Below are 21,139 nucleotides of genomic sequence, written 5' to 3'. Positions count from 1 at the left end.
ATCCCTAGGGACTAGTCCCGCCCCACGAAGTGGGGTGGGGATACCCTATGGCATAAAAAAAAAGAAAAAAAAAAGAATAAGAAAAAGAAAAAGAAAGTAGAGCCCCTTTAAACTTTTGCAATAGAAGAAAACATAGCTAAAAGACCCCCTCGAAATAAAACTTGAACCGATGTGGTTCAATGTACATTTTTAATTTACAATTAAACAATAGAAAATCAAGAAATTTTGGAAAATGTTTTTCTTTTCTAAAGTTTTTTACAAAAACTCCTTCAATCCAATTTTTAATATAGAAACCTCAATATTAATGAGTCTTTTTTTTGAAATGATGAGATTTTATTCATTCAAAAGCAATTGACAAAGAAAGTCAGGGCAACAAGAGAAGAAGGGAGGGAGAAAAACAAGGCAGCATAAAAATCTCAGGGAGGGAGAAAATTAAATAACTGTAGTGTCGGACGAGATACTCCCGTCCTAGCTAGCCTCTCTGTCTGTCCGTTCGCTGACCTCCTAACATGATGGAAACGGACCGAGTGGTCCTCAAATTGATCAATGATCTCATCGAAGAATGCTAAAAATCTCCACGGTGGAAGAGACTTCTTTTCAGGCCATCTGATCACCGTAAGGGAGTCTCCTTCCACTATTAGATTGTCCAAGTCTATGCATGCCGTCAATCTGATCCCCTGAAGGACCACTCTGACTTCCACCTCGTTTGAATCTATCATGCCATTCGGACCCGCGAAAACCCATTTTGTAGAGACGTTTTCATCATTAATAAGCCCCAATGCCTACCTAACCTGTGTTACCCAAACTCGACCCATCAAAGTTTAATTTTAAGCTCCAAGGGCTGGGGGCTTCCATCTCAGAACTAAGGACTCTTCACAATCCTTGCTAGAATCTTTGTCAAGAAAGTATGCCCAGATAAACACATGGCAAACAAGAGGGGGTGAATTGGGATAGTAGAAACTTTTGCCCTTTTAAAAACAAAAAATAAACTTAATGCAAAAAAGCACAGAGCAAATCAAACAATTAAGTACAAAGAAGATAAACGCAAGTTCACAAGGAAAAGATAGACAGATCAAATCAAACGAAAATACCATTGTAATGTGTAACAGATAACCACATCTCTTAAACATCTCTTTGACAACAGTTTAGATAATGAAAGACAAGAAGAGTTTGTGCAATTATCAAAACATGGAAGTACCAATATCAGTAACCGTAGGGTAATATAGGAAACTTGCCTTTCCCTAAGTCCTAATTCCTAAGTAGCTTTCTCTCTCCCCAAAATTTACCGTAAAACGAACTATTTAACATACTGCCCCCTTCAAAAGGTAATTGGGGAATCGTATAATAATTGGTCCAAATCATTTTAAAATATTTTTAACAAAAAGATCTTCTTCACATATCCGTCGAGCATAAGAACGTCAAAATCTGATAAGAAATGAGGGAGATATGATTTCCGGAAGATGACTGAGCAAATTTTCACGAACCTTATGAAGCACTTTGCCGTTCACTACATAGGATTTTAAAGGTTGCCGCTTTGGCGCCTAATGCAAGAGATTCCGAGGGTCGCCGCTTTGGCACCCACTACAGACCTTTCTCGCCGCTTTGACGCCCTATGCAGAAGATTTTAAAGGTTGTCGCTTTGGAATTAAATGAAAGAAATTCTGAAGGCCGCCGCTTTCCTGTTTACTTTTCCCACATATTGATTCTACTTTTTTGTGTTAAATAAAATCGTCTGGGGGGAAGAAAGTTGAAGAGTCTCAAACTGGGCATACCGACTCCCTCTTTAGCCAGACGATCAGCAACCGAATTGCCAAATGTTGGGGGAACCCAAGTCCATCCGGTATCAGTGGTGCCTTGTGAGACCATAATGAAAAGTTTTGTGGGCATCTGCGAGTCACATAAGGAATGTAGATTGCACCGAAGCAGAAATGAGAGCTGCTCATCATGGAATCATGCTGCTAGTAAGAGATCAACTAAACAATGTTGTGTTAGAAGGCGATTGCATTGATGTTATCAACTGGCTAAGATGACCTATTCATCCTAAGTTTCTTGATGTCTTTTTTTGGTACATGAACACAGGTGCCCAAAAGGATGCCTTTTGGACCTCATATGAAGGAGGAAACGTTTGCTAAGCTCCAAAAGAGAATTCGACCGCTAATAATCAAAGACAATGCTCGTCATATGAAAATGAGGATAAGGCAAGAGCTCTTACTGTTCATTTAGACCACTAATGAGAATTCGACCACTAGAATATCTGCACTAGTCGCGAAAGCGGCAACATTTAAAATCCTCAGTGGGCACCAAAGCAGTGACCCTTAGAATCTTCTGTATTGGACACTAAAGTGGTGACTTTTAAAATCTTCTGCATAGGTTCAAAATCCTCTATAGTGGGCGCTAAAGCGGTGACCCTCAGAATCACTCTCAGTAGGTGCCAATGCGGTGACCCTCATAATCTCTTTCAATGGGCGTCAAAATGGTGCCCTCAGAATCTTCTACATGGAGCACTAAAGCTGCGACTTTCAGAATCCTCTATAGTGGGTGCCAAAGCGGCGACCCTAAGAATCTCTTTCATTGGACGAAAAGGCAATGACGTTTAAAATCTTTTGCATGTTGTGTCGCCAAAGCGAAGATTTCCAGAATCTTCTATAGTGGGCGCCAAATCGGCGACCTTCGAAATCTTTTTCATTGGACACCAAAGCGGCGACATTTAAAATCTTTTGAAGCGGCAACCTTCAGACCTACTAGGAAGGAGTAAACGTTTGATGAGCTAGGAGAATTAGACTACTAATAATTACAGACGCTGCTCTTGATATGAAAAGGAGGGTAAGCCAAAAGCTCTTCTTGTTCATTAATTTTTTTATATGCTAATAAATTCTAATAAGCTGACATACTTTTACATAAGTGGGCTCCTCCTGAGCCAGTACTCTTTAAGCTCAATTATGATGGCTCCAGCAGGGGAACCCCGGTCCGCCTGGTATCGGTGGCGTCGACTACTATGAAAAAGTTTTGTGGGTATATGCGGGTCTCAAAGGGAATGTAGATTGCACCGAGGTGGAAATGAGTGCTGCTTAACATGGAATCATGGTATTAGTACGAGATGTACTAACTAATGTTGTGGTAGAACGCGATTGCCTGGATGTCATCAACTGGCTAAGATCGCCTATTCAGCCCAAGAAGTTTTTTGCCCGTTGTTAGTTGAGATGCGGAATTGGAAGGTTTATGGTTGGATTGTTTTCCAGTATGTCCCAAGAACCAGCAATTCGTTTGTTGATCGTCTTGCTAAAGAGGGAGTCAATATGCCTGGTTTGACGTTCTTCAACTTTCTTCCTCCAGACGATCCTATTTAACAAAAAAAGCCGAACTAATATGTGGGAGAAGTAAACAGGAAAGCGAATTTTTTTTTTGAATAGCAGGAATGTAAAATATTAGGAACTGGAAAATTCAGAATCGTTTGTGAGAAGAGGTAATTTAGAGGCTGATCCAAGTGGTTGTGGCCATTGATAGAGAAAGTGATCTTCAATGTAGTCCCTAGACCAAGAACCTGAAGGTTTCCCAGAGTTGGCACTTTTCACTTCCAACACAATCCATCAACGCACTGCGATATGTAGAGCAGCTCAAATTATCTTAAAGCCTTCTGCTTTATGGAAATGAAAGCATGCCAACACATAGTCTTGAGTTAGGAGACAAACCTTGTGTTTATGAATTGTTTCTGAAGCTGCTGCTTCAGCTCAGGTCCACTTTGGTCTTGCCACATCTTGGCTTCATAAAATGGCAATGGACATGAGGCTTGTAACTTGGGGTTGTACAATAGGTGTCTCACCAATGACTGGGTTTTCATGTCCTCTGTAGGGTTACCGGTGTCATGTCCTCTGTGGGGTTACTGGAGTCATACTCGGCTTGCTCTAGATGAACTGGTGCCAGGAAATATATGATAGGGATCCCACCAAGAGATAATTTAAAAAAGACTTTTTAGCCACACTTTAACAAAAAACCCATCATTATTTACTAAGCCATAAATTAGAATACCTGTTTACTCAAGTCACACTTACACAAGGAATCCCATCAACACTATTTAGTAAGATACCATGAATTTCAAACAACTATTTATTCACACTTTATTATGTTTTTCATACGTATATGAGTGCACGGGGATTTATAGTGGTTTGGTTTTTAGATCCACACTAAGGCCTCCTCCATTCTACCAAGGTCTTCTTGGTGGCTTCACTATCCAATCCCCTTAACGGTGATGATTAAACCAAATACAATCTGTGTCCTCATTACTTGCAAAAGGAGGTAGCTCTGCCCCTCCAACACTCAATCTTTGGAGATGCCTCTGCGTATCCAATACACTCACCAATTACAATGATTGGATTAAAGAAAAGAAAGCAAGAATGCCTATGAAAGACTACAAAAGAATTAAGAAGATATACAATTTAGATCCTATGTACAATCATCATAAGGTTCAAGAGAGGCTCTAAGGAGTGTTCTCTACATGGTTAAGAAGGTTAGAGGCCTTTACCTTGGCAAGGGAACCCAAAAGTACTCATTATTGGGTCCCTAACAGCTAGTGTGGAGGCTCTAGCCGTTAGCCCTTTTTTTAAATTTTTGGACAGACCCTCCCACGGAGCTCCGTGGGATAGCATAGAGGTCCGCGCAGGAAAACTTATTACAGTTCCCAAAAGCTCTCAAAAGCTAATTAAAAAGAAACAGACAAGTTGAGTCCGTGCAACTATTAAAACATGATAGTGCTAATATTCGTAGCCTTACCCTACTCTTGGAACAACTACCATTAAAACATTAAAACATGGTAGTGCTAATATTCGTAGCCTTACCCTACTCTTAGAACAACTACCATTAAAACATGGTAGTGCTAATATCAGTAGCCTTACCCTACCCTTAGAACAACCACCATTTTGGTGGGAGGGTGTGGTAAATAAATATATTTCTTGTAAGACACATTTTATGCCCATGCATTTTTATGGCAAAAGAAACTAAGCATTTTTTTTACGCCTCAAATGTACAGTAGAGTAATTTTGTAAGGCGTAGGGGTGCAACTTGGGTCGGGGTCAACCAGAACCTTATGGGTCCATCTTGGTTTTGGCTCGGGTTGGGTTGGGAAAAGCCAACCCAATTTAATTTCAGGTTGGATTATGTTTGAGACCTTGGCAACCCGACCTGAACCTTCATGCTGGTTCCGTAGTAGGTAAACTGGAAGGGGAACGGGACATCACTTTGGGTTTTGTTGATTTACTACGTGATGATTTTATTGAAAAAGACCGAAGTCGTGGTGGCGAGGTTCAAACGAGGAAAGGCTTACGGTGGATACCTAGGCATCCAGAGACGAGGAAGGGCGTAGCAAGCGACGAAATGCTTCGGGGAGTTGAAAATAAGCATAGATCCTTGAATTTTACCTTGATTTTCTTTGGGTTATTGTATTTTTTCTGTTTGGCCTTAGGTGAACCTGATCCCAACCCGAATTAACCCAACCTGATTTCAGATTAGATTGGTTGGGTTAGGGTTGAGAGATTTAAAGGCGGGTTGGGTTAGGGTTGGCCATCCTCAACCCGTTGTTGGGATTAATCGGGTTAGGGTTGGGGCATGCTTCCCATGAATGGCACAATTGATATTATCCCATAATTAGAGGGATACATGAGACATTTTGGCTTGTCTTCCTCAACAAGAAAGCAAGTGAGCAGGATAAGGCCCAGATAAATCTCGAATTTTCAGAGAGAGATGGAGAAATATTTTGGGAACCCTTATAGAGGCGATCCAGGCGTTCCGCACACGGATCCGGACCGGTTTGTGAACATATGGATCGGATCCTTTGCTTTCTCAGCACTCGCTTGGAATAATCCCTACATGTGGCAGCTCTCTAACGCATTCAAGTAATCTCTAGTACCTCCTTTCATTTCTTCAAACTAGGGTTTTATTTCAATTTCTAGGGTTTTGTGTTTCTTCAATTTATTGGAGTTGTTTGTGGCTTGTGTATTTTCTTTGTGCTTTATCATCTTGGATTTCTGTTAAGGTTTTTATTTTTCTATGTTTTCATATTTTGAATTTCTAGGGTTTTGTGTTTCTTCAAATTAGGGTTTTATTTTTCTATGTATTAATATTTTGGATTTATGTTTAGGGTTTTATTTTTCTATGTATTAATATTTTGAGTTTCTAGGGTTTTGTGTTTCTTCAATTTATTAGAGTTGTTTGTGGCTTGTGTATATTCTTTGTGCTTTATCATCTTGGATTTCTGTTAAGGGTTTTATTTTTCTATGTATTAATATTTTTTGAATTTCAATGGTTTTGTGTTTCTTCAAATTAAGGTTTTATTTTTCTATGTATTAATATTGGATTTTTGTTAAGGGTTTTATTTTTCTATGTATTAATATTTTGAATTTCTAGGGTTTTGTGTTTCCTCAAATTAGGGTTTTATTTTTCAATGTATTAATATTGGATTTTTGTTAAGGGTTTTATTTTTCTATGTATTAATATTTTGAATTTCTAGGGTTTTGTGTTTCTTCAAATTAGAGTTTTATTTTTCTATGTATTAATATTTTGGATTTCTAGGGTTTTGTGTTTCTTCAATTTACTTGAGCAGTTTGTGGCTTGTGTAATTTCTCTGTCCTTTATCATCTTGGATTTCTGTTAAGGGTTTTATTTTTCTATGTATTAATGTTTTGAATTTCTAGGTTTTTGTGTTTCTTCAAATTAGAGTTTTATTTTTCTATGTATTAATATTTTGGATTTTTAGGGTTTTCTGTTTCTTCATTTTACTTGAGCAGTTTGTGGCTTGTGTAATTTTTTTTGTTCCTTTTATCATCTTGGATTTCTGTTAGGGTTTCTGTTTTTCTATACATAAATATTTTGGATTTATAGGGTTTTGCGTTTCTTCAATTGATTGGAGTTGTTTGTGGCTTTTGTATTTTTTTGTTCCTTTATCATTTTGGATTTCTGTATGGGTTTTTCTATTTGTTTGAGTAGTTTTTTGCTTGTGTATTTTTTTGTCCTTTATCATCTTGGATTTTTATTAGGGTTTTTATTTTTCTATGTATTGATATTTTGAATTTCTAGGGTTTTTTGTTTCTTCAATTTATTGTAGTCGTTTGCGGCTTCTGTAATTTTTTTGTCCTTATGTCCGTTTGTTTCTATATAATTACGAGCTATGTTTTTCTGTTTAATTGTTTTTATTTTTAATTTCTAGGGTTTTTTTTTTCTTCTGCAATATATTTAATCAGTTCGTGGGCGATTAGGATGTCGTTTTCTGTTTTTTTGGTATATATCTGTTAGGGTTTGTAAGTAAGTTTGTTTGATTTCCTATAGTTTCGATTTTCTAGGGTTTGTGTTTCTGCATCCCTGAAACTTACGCTTCCGACTAGGAATTATTTAAAAAAAAAACAATTTTGTTGTGGGTTTCTGTTGGATTTATTGGTCCTTTAGATGCCATTTAGCTAGTAGTTCTACTGATTTTGTTGTTACATTTTTTTTCAGATTTACAGTTCCTCCTTTGTTTTTTTTCTGCTGTCTTGCTGTTCTGGTTGATTAGGATTTTTTTTGCTGTTTTCTGGATGTTTTGGTAGTTGGTTATTCCTCAGTGGCGCGGCTGGGGCCCACCAGTGGATAAGTGGTTTCAATCAAATATGGGACCCGCCTGTGCAATAAGGCATATCACATCATAAGGGTGTTTTACTTCTTATGCTGATGGTGTCACTATTTATTCATCTTGCACTTTATTTCCTCCCTTAAATCAGTTAGCAAAAGGCTTATATTCATGTCGATTTTTCTTGCATGTTCTTTCATGTACTGCTATGTGTGACCTTTCAAATTTCTTGGACATTATTGTTTGTTATTCTTTTGGGTGTTGTTCCTGAATTTCTTTTTTGAGACCATGATTCAGCAATCTCTTTGTTTCTGGTGATGGTATTGAAAAGGTTCATATGCTTGAATTATGATCACATTTTGTGGTCTCAAAAAGGGTTAATAAGCAACACTAATGTATTTAAAATCATCGATGTTTTTATGTGAGTCGTGATGGTTGAATCATTTGGAAATGTTGTTATTCCCTTTGAAAACTTCAAATACATCATTGTTGCTTACTAAATAGACCACTACAAATCTTCCAAGCCAAGGAACAATGAATAAATAAGTGGTTCACTATTTCCCCATCCAAAATACGCAAAGCGCAGTGATCAACAACCAACATCGTCCCCATTCTCAGAAAATCCACAGTTTGAATATGCTCACAAATGACAGCCCAACCAAAGACAAACTTGAGGAGGGGCCAATATGGACCATACCCTAGCAATTTTAGGGACCTCAGAACAAGCCACGAGGTGCATGTGGAAGGATTTGGCGGAGAACTTCCCTGAAGTATTCCAGATCCATTACCCTTTTATCACAACTATCTCGCTTCCGATACACCCCTCTAATATCTCAAAAAGCCTGATCACCGCTGGAAGCTCCTTGTCAAAGAAGTTGTGCCTAAAAGCTGGAGACTACACAACCCTGTCCTCACATCTTTCAAAGCAATCCTTTACTAGGGCATCTTTAGAGGAAGAGATGACGAACAACTCCAGAAACATGTCCTTCAAGGGAATGGCAGAACACCACTTATCACACCAAAATTTAACACGATCACCTGACTGGACGCTAAATCTGGTACCAGCTCGAAATGAGTGCGAAAACAGCAGAACGTCTCTCCACAGTGTACGGCCAATTTTACTGAACCGATCATCCAATTCTCAATGCCCTCCTAAGGACCCATATTTGCTATCAATTACTTTAACCGAAAGCTGAGATTCTTTCTCCCCGTTTCTCCACAACCATTTGCTTAGCAATGATTGATTTACTTCTTTAATCTTTCGTATTGTAATGATTGATTTACTTTAATCTTCCGTATCCCAAGCCCCCTGCCTTGCATGGTTTGCAAACCTGTTCCCACCTCACTAATGGAATGCCTCGGTTCTCCTCTGAACTTCCCCAAAGAAACCTTCTTTGAATTTGTTCTATTCTCTTTGCAACACTAACGGGAGATTTGAAAAGAGATAATGGGTAAATGGGAATATTCACCAATACCGGCTTTATAAGAGTTAGTCTACCTCCCCTGGATACCGAGCTTCTCTTCCACTTGTCTAACCTTCTTTCAACCTTCTTCAACACGACAGGCTCCTTTTGACAACTAAGACTTAAACGATACGGCCTTCAACTCTGTAGACTTATTCTGTGGGCACATTTGAGGTCCTATATTCTGCTGGTACTTCTGGCAGGGACGTAGAATGGTGGAAGAGGCAATGGTCACGGTAAATGTGTTCACAATTAATTTCATTCTCAGCATTATTAAGGATTTTATCTCCCAGGTTCTAGGATGGGAACATATGGTCCTCGTCCTGGGCAAGGTCTCGACCTCAGTGTGGCTTGCTACCCACTGCATCAATCCCATGTTATGCCATCAGTTCTACCCTCATTGTCCAAGCTCCACCCTCTCATATACTGCAGGGATCTCTTCTTATGGTGCTATAAGTTGTCAGATATGTGGAGGATACAACCACACTATAAAGGATTTCTACTATCATTTGAATGTGAACTGTCTACAGCATTTGAATTTTCAATGAAATACAAATGAAGCGGAGGCGAGGGCTCTTGTATGTGGTCTTCAAAATTTCACATCTTTAAACTGGAACATAATTGTCGAAGGCATAGTTGTCAAACTCTTACGAGTCGTACGAGACAACTCTCGAGTCGAGTCGCTGGGCTTTCGAGTCGAGTCGCCCATGCGAGTTGCCTCTGTCGAAAACTCTTACGAGTCATCTAGTGACTCTTACGAGTCGCTCCGAGTCGAGTAAAAAAACTGTGACTCTTACGAGTCGAATCGAGTCGTTGGGCTTAGGCTTTCTTGCTTTGATGGTTGAAAACTTGGAAGTAGGAACTTAAAACTTAATTATTTTTGTTCATGCAAGTTACTAGTTATTTACTAGTAAATGGTGGGCCCCACACCATCAAAACATGAGATGTAAAATGGCGGGCTCCAATCAAATGCATAAGACCGGCGCAGCATCTCCGACCTTTCTCAATAAAACATCTCGAGGTTTAGGTAGGGATAGTGGACACCACCTTGTCAATAACATTAGGGGTAAAATGGTGGGCCCCACTTTCTGCGTTGGTTTGGGTAGAGACAGTGGGCCCCACCAATCCTAGGCATGGTCATTAAATATTGGGCCCCACCCCATCATAGCATGAGATGTAAAATAATTAGTCCAAACCATTCAAAAAAAAAGTTGGTCCCACGGTGTATGCATGGGTTTGGATAGAGTTGGTGGGCTCATTAGATCAAGGGTAAAATAGTGGACCCTACCCATGCTATTCTTGGGTATAGAATATGGGCCCCACCCCACCCAATCAAAAGATCAAAACATGATGTCAGGGAAAATACTTTCCAGGAAAAACTTTTTCTGCAAAAGGTGAATGACATTTGGAAAGTTACGTGCTTAGTATATATTATGGATGGATATTTTTGGCTTAGTGCTTTATCTATGTGCAATTGGTTTATATTTTTTTTACATGCTTCATCTTTTGAGATATAATGATATTTTTTTCAATTACATTTCTACTCGAGTCACGAGTCACGCGTCATAAAATTAAGAAATCGAGTCATGAGTCGAGTCACGGGTTGACAACTATGGTCGAAGGGGATTCCACAAATGCCTTATCAAGGGCACAAAGAGAATCACTGGGAACTTGGAGATTGGCAAGGTTTATTTTGGGATTATTAGACTTGTGTGGGAAAATTAATGATGGGGACCATCTATGGTTTAAGGAAGAAGAGGTTGTGTCAAGCATATTAAGGGTAAAGTAGGGCTCGTGCAACCCCTAACACCACTTCTGGGGGTTGAAGTGGCCTAACAAATTCAAGAAGGGTCAAAATTGAAATTTGCTACAAGTTAGACCATGTCAAAATGTCACAATTGGTGATTCTCCCGTTAACTGGGATCTCGTAAGTTGGTGGTGGGTCATGGGTGGGTTTTTTTTTTCTTGGTGTGGGGGGGATGAAGGAGATTTCCTATTTTCCTAGCCACTCCAAAAGTTGAATCTTTGTTAGTTGGATGTTTCTATTTATGATGTTTCTAAATTCAATTGTTTCAAACTCTTACGTTAAACTTCCTTTTCCAGTGTCAAGTCCTACGCTGGTTTCTCTTTTCATGTCGAGTCTAACATAGACTCAAGACAACCAACCTAGTTGTGGCGTTCACTTTTGTTTACCAATTGGTAGGAAAACATCCCACACTAGGATTGGAACCCTCTAGAATTCGTGGAGGTCTATAAATAATGTAGGCCTCTGGCCATTTTCACATGTGAATGATGATGAATGCATGAATAAAACACTTTCCTTGCAATTTGGATTGAGTGATTCTTTAAACCCTATATCATTGGTGCGACGCCTAAATAGTGCTCTAATGGTGTGATGCCATAGGAAGTTCTATCCTCTACTTCTATTTCTTTCTCTTGATTTAATTTCTATTATCTTTATGTCGGTTCTTCAATTCTATTTTTTTTTCAATCGAGATCGAGATTCTTCATCTTTTCACTTATTTTTATGGTTTTGGTTTGCTCTAAACCCTTGTATTTGATCAATATCTAAGACCTAATTTAACCATTGAATTGCTATCTCATCTCAATTGGATTCCCTCGATCAGATCGTCCCCTTAGAGTTTCAAACCCTTATGGATAGAAATACTGGGTGTGGAATTTGGACCAATTTCGATCGATCCCCCGAAATCAGTGATCCAACAGTTAGATTGAATTGAAACTTTCCCTACTTTGTCTTCTCATCATTAAGAATCACTCCTAATTTCTATCTGATCCAACTCTTGGATCATCCCCTTCTTGAAAATTAAAGCTGTGCTAACTTTTTTATTTATTTTTTCAAACCCCCCTTTCTTCCAAATGCAGCCCCTTTCTTCTTTTTTTTTTAATAAAAATAAAAAAGTATTAGTTTTAAGACTCCCTTCCAGCCTAGCTCAATCCAACGGCCCATATTTGCTTAAGTTTGAAAATCCAAAATTTGATATGGGATTTGCTAGCTGTCTTCACATAAGCACCTTAGCTCTCCGTCCTTTCCAAGTGATGACAGCCGCATATGTTGACTTTTGCTTTTTTCATTTAATTCATCTGACATGGCTTTATCTTTCTCCATAGAAAAAAGGGCAACTTTCACCTCGTCCTTCGATTTCTTGTTTGTCTTATGTCAAGGCCGACGTCCTTTAATTCATCTGAAAGAGGCACCTTGCTAGCTGTCTTCACCTCGTTTCTGTTTAGCTTTCTTCCAGTCTTTTTGGTCTTATGTCAAGGCCGACGTCCTTTGATTTTTCAAGGATTTTCACAGAGGTATTTCTCTTGATAAAGGATCTGGTGCCTCTTTCATTTTCTTGATCCCTAAAGTAGAGGGTGCCTCGAAAGTTTCAGATTTCAGACCTATTAGTTTGGTGGGCTGTTTATACAAACTTTTAGCCAAAGTTTTGGCTGATCGTTTAAAAATTGTCCTTCCCAGGGTGGTGTCTGATAGTCACAGTGGTTTTGTAAGCAACAGACAAATTCTTGATTGTTCTTTGATTGCGAATGAAGCTATAGATTACTATTCGAGAAATGGTGGAAAAGGAGTAGTATGTAAGCTGGATATGGAGAAGGTATATGACAGAGTCGAATGTGACTATTTGGATTATATCCTTGGGAGAATGGGTTTTGGGAGAGGCTGGATTCGAAACTGTGTTTCTTCGGCGTGGTTCTCTTTATTGGTTAATGGTTCTCCTAAAGGTTTTTTTAAAGCAACCAGAGGACTCAGGCAAGGTGATCCATTATCTCCCTTCCTTTTTGTTCTAGTAGCAGAAACTCTCAGTAAACTGATCCAGAAAGGTTGCGAGAAGAAATTAATTGAAGGCTTTGTAGTCGGTAAGGATAAAGTGGAAGTGTCCATTTTGCAATTTGCAGATGACACATTGCTTTTCTGTGAGCCGAAGGACAACAATCTTTTAAATCTCAAGGCGATCCTAAGATGCTACGAACTGATAATAGGACAGCGAACAAATTTGTTAAAATCCAGAATCTTTCCTATTAATATTTCTTCTACAGAGATTAATTTGTTTGCAGAAACTTTGGGATGCAAGGTGGATTCCTTCTCATCTTCTTATCTTGGCTTGCCTTTGCGAGTTGGAAGACCAAACAAAAGTCTTTGGGATCCAATTGTGGATAGAATAGAGAGGAGGTTGGATAACTGGAAGAGAAAATTAGTCTCAAGGGGGGGGGGGGGGGGAAGATTAACTCTGATTAAATCGGTTCTTGCCAACATACCAGTTTACTTTTTATCCCTATTCAGGTGCCCGGCCAGCGTGGTTTTGAGGATTGAGAAAATCAGCGTAGATTTCTTTGGGGAGGATCAAATCACAGGGGTGGAATTGCTTTAGTAAAATGGGATACAGTTTGCCTTCCTCGTAATAAGGGAGGCCTGGGTATCCGCAGAATAAAGCAATTCAATCTTGCTCTCATGAGCAACTGGTTGTGGAGATTTGGAGAAGAGAGAGCAGCTTTATGGGTGAAAGTTATTGGCAGCAAATATGGTTTTCTCTCCGAAAATTGGGAGTCAGATGACCTTTTTGAAAAGAAAGGTATAACTACCTGGAGGGATATTTCTATTTTTGAGTAATGATTTCAGAAAAGGGTGTTGCTTCAAGGTCTACTCTGGAAATCAGATCAGATTTTGGATTGATGCTTGGTGTTCAAAGGAGCCTCTGAATAATATCTTCCGTGATCTTTTTATTGTCGCTGCGGAAAAGAATGTCCTTGTCCGTAACTGCTTCGAAAGAGTGGACCCAAAAAGTGGTGTGGTGCCTAAAATTTCGCAGGAACTTTTTCGAAAGAGAATTATCTTCTCTCTCATCATTATTTGATTTAATTGAAAAATGTTTTATCAAGAAGTCTGGTTCGGATAAAAGAATTTGGATGTTGGATTCGTCTGGCTTCTTCTCGGTTAAGTCTTTTTATAATCGGGGAGGTACTCGGTTTGAGGAATCCTTGTCGGCAAAGATTTGAAATTTTCATTGCCCGCCAAGAGTAATTTTCTTTGGGTGGTCTGTCAGTTGCCGTCGCATTCAGACTATTGATTTCTTAAGAAAAAAAGGTATGTGGCCAATTGATCACTGTTCCTTATGCTTAAAGGATGGTGAATCAATTGATCATTTGTTCATACATTGTAGTTATGTTCGCGAAGTATGAGGTTTGATTTTGGTAAGATTCGGTATTAAGTGGGTTTTCCCGTACTCTACTGATCAAGTTCTTGAAAGCTGGGATTTTGTTCCTTGGAAGAAAAAAGGGAAGGTTCTATGGAAGATTTGTTTATTGGCAGTTTGGTGGTCCATTTGGAAAGAGCGTAACGAGAGAATCTTTAATGGAAAGGCAAGTCTCCTCTCTTCTGTATGGTTTCGGCCTATGATTTGTAGGAGGGTTGGCAGATTATTTGCAATGAGGCGACTTCCAAATCCAAGGTGATTCAAAAGTGGTCTCTTCCTCCTGAAGGTTTTTTCAAGCTTAATTTTGACGGAGCTTCTTTTGGGAATCCGGGTGCAGCTGGAATTGGTGGTCTTCTTAGAAATGATAAAGGTGAAGTGGTTTGGGCTTTCTCTGGTCCAATAGGTATAACTGATTCTTCTGAAGCGGAAGTAAAAGCGGCTTTTTCCGGAATCTTACGTATAGATAAAATCATTCTGGACAAGGTGATAGTAGAAGGGGATTCAGCAAATGTGATAAAGTGGATAACGGGTTTGGCTCCACCGCCGTGGAGATTCCTCAATCTTATGGATGAGATTTCTGATTATGTTTTTGATTCAGCTGCAGTTTTCTTACATCTTCGGAGATCGGCAAACGGCGAATCAGATTCTCTCGCTAAATCGGGGGTTACAGGGCTAGCTTAGAGTGGTTTGATTATCTCACTCCGTAAATTGTACGTCTTTTCATCTCTTTGTATTTTGTGAACCTTCTCGGTTCCCTTCTTCAATCTATTAATATTTCAAAAAAAAATAAAAATCTGACATGGCTGTTGTCACTTGCAAAGAACGGAACGCAAAGGTGCTTCTGCGAAGGAGGCTAGCAAATCCCATTTGATATATGTATATATATATATATATATATATATATATATATATATATATATATGCATCTTTGGTTCGGTTCTGGGTCCCATGACCCCAAACCCAGAACCGAACCGAAAACCAACGGCTCCAAAATTTTGGAACCAGAATCGAACCACATATTTTCAGAACCGAACCGAACCGAACCAAATAGGCCGGTTTGGTTCGGTTCTTCGGGTTGGATCCGAACCATGTCTACTCCTACTGGTGTTGCTCCATGCCCAGTGGGCTATGTTGTATGGATTCTTTGCCCCTATGCCGAATCCATGTCGACACGTCTCCACATGCAAATCGGACATGGATTCACATGGGACACACCCGGATTCTTGTCGTAGCCGTGTCCCGCACGAATCTTGTTTTTTCCGGGCGAATCTGATTCATCGTTGTCTTCTTTAAAATGCGAATCGTGTATATTTTCTCTTTAAACGTGTTTTCTTATTAACTTTTTGTATATGAAAGCACAACCCTTACTCTTTTAATAAAAACTCTTGCGCCTCGATCCTCAAATATCGACCCCCTTCCTCCTTTGACTCTCTTAATACAAAACTCGCCTCGACCTTCTACCCTCAAATTTTTCATTGATACATATACATACATGTATGTGTCTGTGTATATATATTTAAATTTTTAATTTTGAAAATTTTATTTTGTTTAAAAATAACCGAATCCAAATCCTACTTTTGGGGGTATGCTGAATCCGACACCTCGAATCTGTGTTGGATCCCGACACGCGAATCCGAATCCATAAAACACTGCCAGTGGGGGTCTGATAGATGCACGCTCAATTGTGCATTATTATCTTTTCCATCATGACATATCTCGCCACATCTCTTTATCTACCAATTGGCACTTTGATGGCCAGAGCCATTTCAATTACAAACATCCCATAATAAGTCAAGCTCAGCCACATGTAGCAAATCAGTGGCCTGCATAGATGGACCTGAACACAAAAATTTTATCCCTTTGATATGCTAGTAGCCATGTTACATAGATTCTTCTAGCAAAGTACCTGTGTAGGACATGTCTCAGATTCTAATATTTCAGGATTCTTTGCGACACTTCTAGATTTTTTATGTATTTTTTTTTCTGAAAACTACTACCACAACTTTACAATTACTACTCATTTCAAGCTTTATCTATTCTAATACTATTTTTTATGTGGAGATAAATCATTTTATTTAATAACCTATTTAATATATTACTTGTTGTAATTTGAGAATTGATTAAACTAGTTTGGCGAATCCACGAATCTCATGCCTGTACTGATGCAACATAAGCTAGCAGATGTAGCTTTTAACGATTCCATTTGTGTATCAGATTTTTCTTATTCATTTCACCTGCATCTCATGGCTATGCATGTCAAAACACTTCTTCGCTCCTTAAGAAGTCACACACATCTTAGTTTCCTTTCTGCCCTCTGAAATACTTTTATGCAGCTGGCATGATCGTGCAATGTTATTCGAGCAATACCATTGGAAGAAAGCAATGAAGAAGGGGCAAGAATATGAGTTTAAGGTAAGATCCCATGCTAATTACTGATCATTCAAAAGGAGCAATGTTGGTGGCAGTCCCAGAACAGCCCAATCGTTGGATCCATCGCACCCTTTCGGGAATGGGCTGTTCTGCAGCTGCCATTAGCACTCGTCTATAAATTTAACCAATCTGGTGGCGAGTTTGAAGACATTACCTCGAGGTCTGACTCAACCCACTTTGCAAGTTCAATTTTTTTTTTGAATGGCCATCTTGAGAGTTCAATCCGAACAAACCGCTAGTCAGTCGGCTTGGGCTGAATGTCAATTCAGTTTTCTTTTCGCAAATGATATTCACACTTGCTTTAATAATGGCACTCCTCTCGTTATTTGCACCACCCATGCGGTTGCGTAAGAGAGAAGAAGAAAATTAACACAAGATACACTAGCTAATGAAGCTCAACTTACTGGAGCACTTCATGAAATACAGCTTACTAGGACTAATAAATGAGGTATTTGTAGAAAAGGCTTTCAAGCATAACCTTGGACACTCCACCTAAGCCCACTAGGCGTGACATGGCTGCCAAGTTGGCACTGCATCAACCATTAATTACCTGTTAAAGACACTCGCAATTCCCCAAAAGCCACCACCAACCTACTAGTGTATAATGAATCGTGGAGCGCTCTTATCACAAGAAGGGAGTGGAGATTATTACCATTCCAAAAAAAGAAAAAAGGATTGGAGATTATTTCTGATTTTTCTTATGAGTAATGATCTTGTTGTCTTTGTTTCTGCAGTGGAACCAGTACATGAGCAAGGCGGAACGCGACTCGTACTACTTCAACTGGCCTGTCTACTTCCCTTAGTTGAGTGACTCTTTACTGTAGTTGTTTTTTCTTTGAATTTTAGACTTGCTCTTCCTCTTCCTGCTCAGGTTGATTTGATTTTCATAGAACTAAACTATGTGTTAAATGGAATTTGGTTTCTCTTCAACTTGTGTGTTCAGGCAGTAGTTTCGATTTATACATGTTCTTGTGAGACCCACCAACACACACACACACACGGAAAAAAGTAGTTTGAGGATTGAGTTTACACACACACACACACACACACACAAAACAAACGGAAAAAAGTAGTTTGAAGATTGAGTTATGTGGGCAGTTTGATCGAGCGGTCAGGATCTCTGGTCGGTGTGAAACCGATGGTTGGCCAGGGAGTCTCGCATCTGTTAATCCGAAAATATTACTTTTTGTTTGAGAGCTGCTAGGGAGGACAGTGTGCTTAGAGATGCCCTTAGGTCTCTTCTCCAATAACACACGTATTTCCTTTTTTATAGTTTTACCATCAATGATAAAAGGCAATTTATAGCTCCTAAGGTCATATAATCAAGGTGTTCTCAACTGCATTTGAATGGATTTATGGTTGCCGTTACAATCAACGGGTCTGATCATTTCTTTTGGAAAGCTGCATAAACGGTACTCTTTTTTAACATTCTCCTGAATTAGAAATTGAAAATGCTTACTAGAATTTCACTTTTATGCTCCTTCCCAAGAGGCACCAGTTCGGGCCCTGCATTTGCCTCATTTATTTGTTGAGATCTGTTGATCTAAATGACAACCAAAGGCAGTACAAGTAGTGTTGGATTCATCTTGATTAAGTGATTCTAAGCCCTTATCAATCAACCAACGACCTAGGGTTATAGTTGATCTTATGCTTGTAGAATTCATGACTACCAAATTGAGGGACAAAATCCAAGTGGTAGAACACAGTCTCTGTATTGTTAGAAAGAGAGGAGAAGCATAACTAAGCTAAGATGATACGGATCAACCCTTATCCTTACAATGTTGAATCTAATTTGGTCCATAAATCTAAGAAATAGTGAGAATTCTTGATGATGCTCGGATGATTTACAAGATCAACTGTACATGTCCCACGGTATTGGACACAGAAGTCTCTTATGCCCTGTTTGTAGAAGATTATGTCAACCGATTGTGAGTGCCAAACTGATTATTGAGCTGAAAATTATGTTCGTTTTAGATTGTGACAACTGATGGGCTGTCACAATCTGACTCGGACAGGGCCTAAATTTTAAGTCCAATAATTGGTTTACAACTCACAATCAATTTTCATAATTTAAACGAACAGGGCCTTAATCAAAATTAAACGATTTTTAAGCCCCTTTCGGGACACGCAATCGGTCACAAACGGGGTACCCTAGCAAATCCCTTGTTTTATATTTTAACAATTTCATGGATCCATTGGTTTCATTGTGTTCTTTTTTTGGCACAATACATTCTTGATTTTTTATTATTTGTAGCTTGGTTAGGAAAGTATTTTAAATTTGCCCACCAAATTACTTGGAGAGTTGATTTATGTTTCCATCTCTTGTTTAGAACCTTCCCTTCATATTCATCCAAGAACAAAATTTGAATATTAGTGGCTTCGAATTCAAGGGTATTTTGGTCATTTTACAGTCCATCTTAGAAATTGTATGTTTCTGAGGGATGAATTAAATGAATGAGACAAAATCTGCTGAAAAGTGGGCTTGTGTGGCTGCTCTCACATGCAACAGCCCATCCGTGAAATGCCTTCTGAGATGGTCACTAGCAAATCCCTTCTGGATCTAGGGAGTAATTATATGGTGCCCTAGCGTGAAGTCCAATGTAGGTAGTGCGACAAATGTACCGCCCTTGATATTTGATCCGACAACAGCCTCTTAAAAAGTGAGCTACACTGGACTTCAAGCTCAGACACCATATAAAATCTCTGGATATAGGTATCCCTCTTGTGCTTGTAGAAACAGATGGCGTCGAAGATGCCAAGGATCCGGTTCCTTGCCGCTGGTGGTTCAGTCCTTAGTTTGGTGGTTGTTTCTGCTGCGGCTTGTCTTGGGAGGTTCCCTCTTAAGGAAACCGAAGCCAAGCCCCACAAATGAGGCCATTGCATTTCTACACAAAATCAAGAAACGAGGCATGAATTTGAGGAGCACATCTTAGTGTCTTCCCACAACATGCTAGTTTGATCATCTATACAAATAATGTAATGGTTTTCTTCTTATAAATTTATTAATAATGTAGTCTTCTTCTTCTTCCTCTCTCTCTCTCTCTCTCTCTCTCTCTCTCTCTCTCATATTTTTAACTACTAGCTGATGAACCAAATTGGGGGATTATTTAGTTTGCATTACCATTATCAAAATCGTAACAAAAATATTAGTAATAATGAAAATAATGAGATTACTTCTGTAACCCCCGGCCATACACACACGTACACATTAGTAACAAAGAGCCGTTTTGGTGGCATAAGGCTTAACGTCTGTTCTTTTTAAAGTCCTCTCACAAATGGACCTATACCATATCTGTAAAATGCCCACAACTTCATGAAATCAAGCCCAAATCGTTTGATCTTGGGCTCGTTAGATAGTTAATTGAAAAATCTTTCTAAAGATATCAAAACCAAACCAAACAGACAAGATTTGATGCCCATAAAATATGCTACGGATAAAATAAAGAAAATAGAAAATAAAAATAAAAAAACTCGTTCAACGCCATGCGTTTTGCATCATTTGCCCCCGCTTGAAGAAAAACCGACCTTGAGTTTTGGCGATTGTCCTCCAAATCTAATTGTTAGGCGTTGCATCAACCTTCTATTTTTCCTTTCTTTTCCCATCTTTTTGTGATCCCTTACATGACGCTTGGCCATGAAAAAAGCTCTCGAAAGCACTCACAGATCCATGTGTCTTCGTCACGGATGAGGTTTTCAAGTAGTGCTAACTATTGGAAAGTATTCACTTGTTGTTCGAGTCGCTCGTTCTCTGTGGCCATAATAGATTGGTCGACATTTGGTGCAATGACATGATCATCTTATCCACTATGACTGCCCTGGTCGACTCAAATCTGTGAATTCTTCGTGTTGATTTCACATGGAAATGTCAGGAAGCGACTTCTTGTTCATTTCACTCAGAAATACCAGGAAGTGTGGTTTCATGTGTTGATTTCTCAAAGAAATAACTAGGTAGAATGGACGATTTTGGGTGACGGAACCCGATCACTTAGTAGGGCATGCTTGATGCTCTTCCAGTCAATGTGCCAAGGTAAGAAAGAACACGAAATCACCTTTTCATCTACTCTAAAGGATATTCGTATGGGTGGTTTTGTGTCCTTTACGAAACCTGATCATTCAGTATAGGGTGCGCTTGATGCTCTTCCAGTCGATGTGCCAAGGTAAGAAAGAAGATGAAATCACCTTTTCATCTACTCCAAAGGATATTCGTATGGGTGGTTTTGTGTCCTTGCCCATGATTACAAGAGAGATAGAATCTCTTGTTCTCTAAGCTTTGATACCAACTGATGCAGAGAAGCGTAATGGCAACACGAGATGAAGATCACACAAGCAGCGATTAAAATAACTCATGGGGATTTGGAAAATCCATACAGCAGTTTTGGATAAAAACTCCAATATTACACGGGAAAAGAGCCAAGCTCCTTCAACCACGTGAAAGAGCCAAA

At 39.1% G+C, this 21,139-nt stretch overlaps 1 protein-coding gene across 1 annotated transcript; it reads left to right on the top strand.

Annotated features, from left to right (window-relative positions):
• The first annotated feature begins 5,622 nt into the window (after positions 1 to 5,622).
• Positions 5,623 to 17,627, top strand: LOC143856393 (actin T1-like protein). The gene is made up of 3 exons (XM_077366599.1): positions 5,623 to 5,885; positions 16,601 to 16,679; positions 17,432 to 17,627. Exons 1-3 carry the CDS (start codon positions 5,734 to 5,736, stop codon positions 17,498 to 17,500), a joined length of 300 nt encoding a protein of 99 aa, XP_077222714.1. The 5' UTR covers positions 5,623 to 5,733; the 3' UTR covers positions 17,501 to 17,627.
• The last annotated feature ends 3,512 nt before the right edge of the window (positions 17,628 to 21,139 follow it).

The sequence above is a fragment of the Tasmannia lanceolata genome, unplaced genomic scaffold (assembly GCF_043159265.1).
Source record: "Tasmannia lanceolata isolate RefF3 unplaced genomic scaffold, GAP_Taslan_0.1 ptg000003l, whole genome shotgun sequence".
Classification (NCBI taxonomy): Eukaryota; Viridiplantae; Streptophyta; class Magnoliopsida; order Canellales; family Winteraceae; genus Tasmannia; species Tasmannia lanceolata.
Note: the sequence above shows the minus strand (reverse complement) of the source record. Positions and strands in the feature narration are given on the sequence as shown.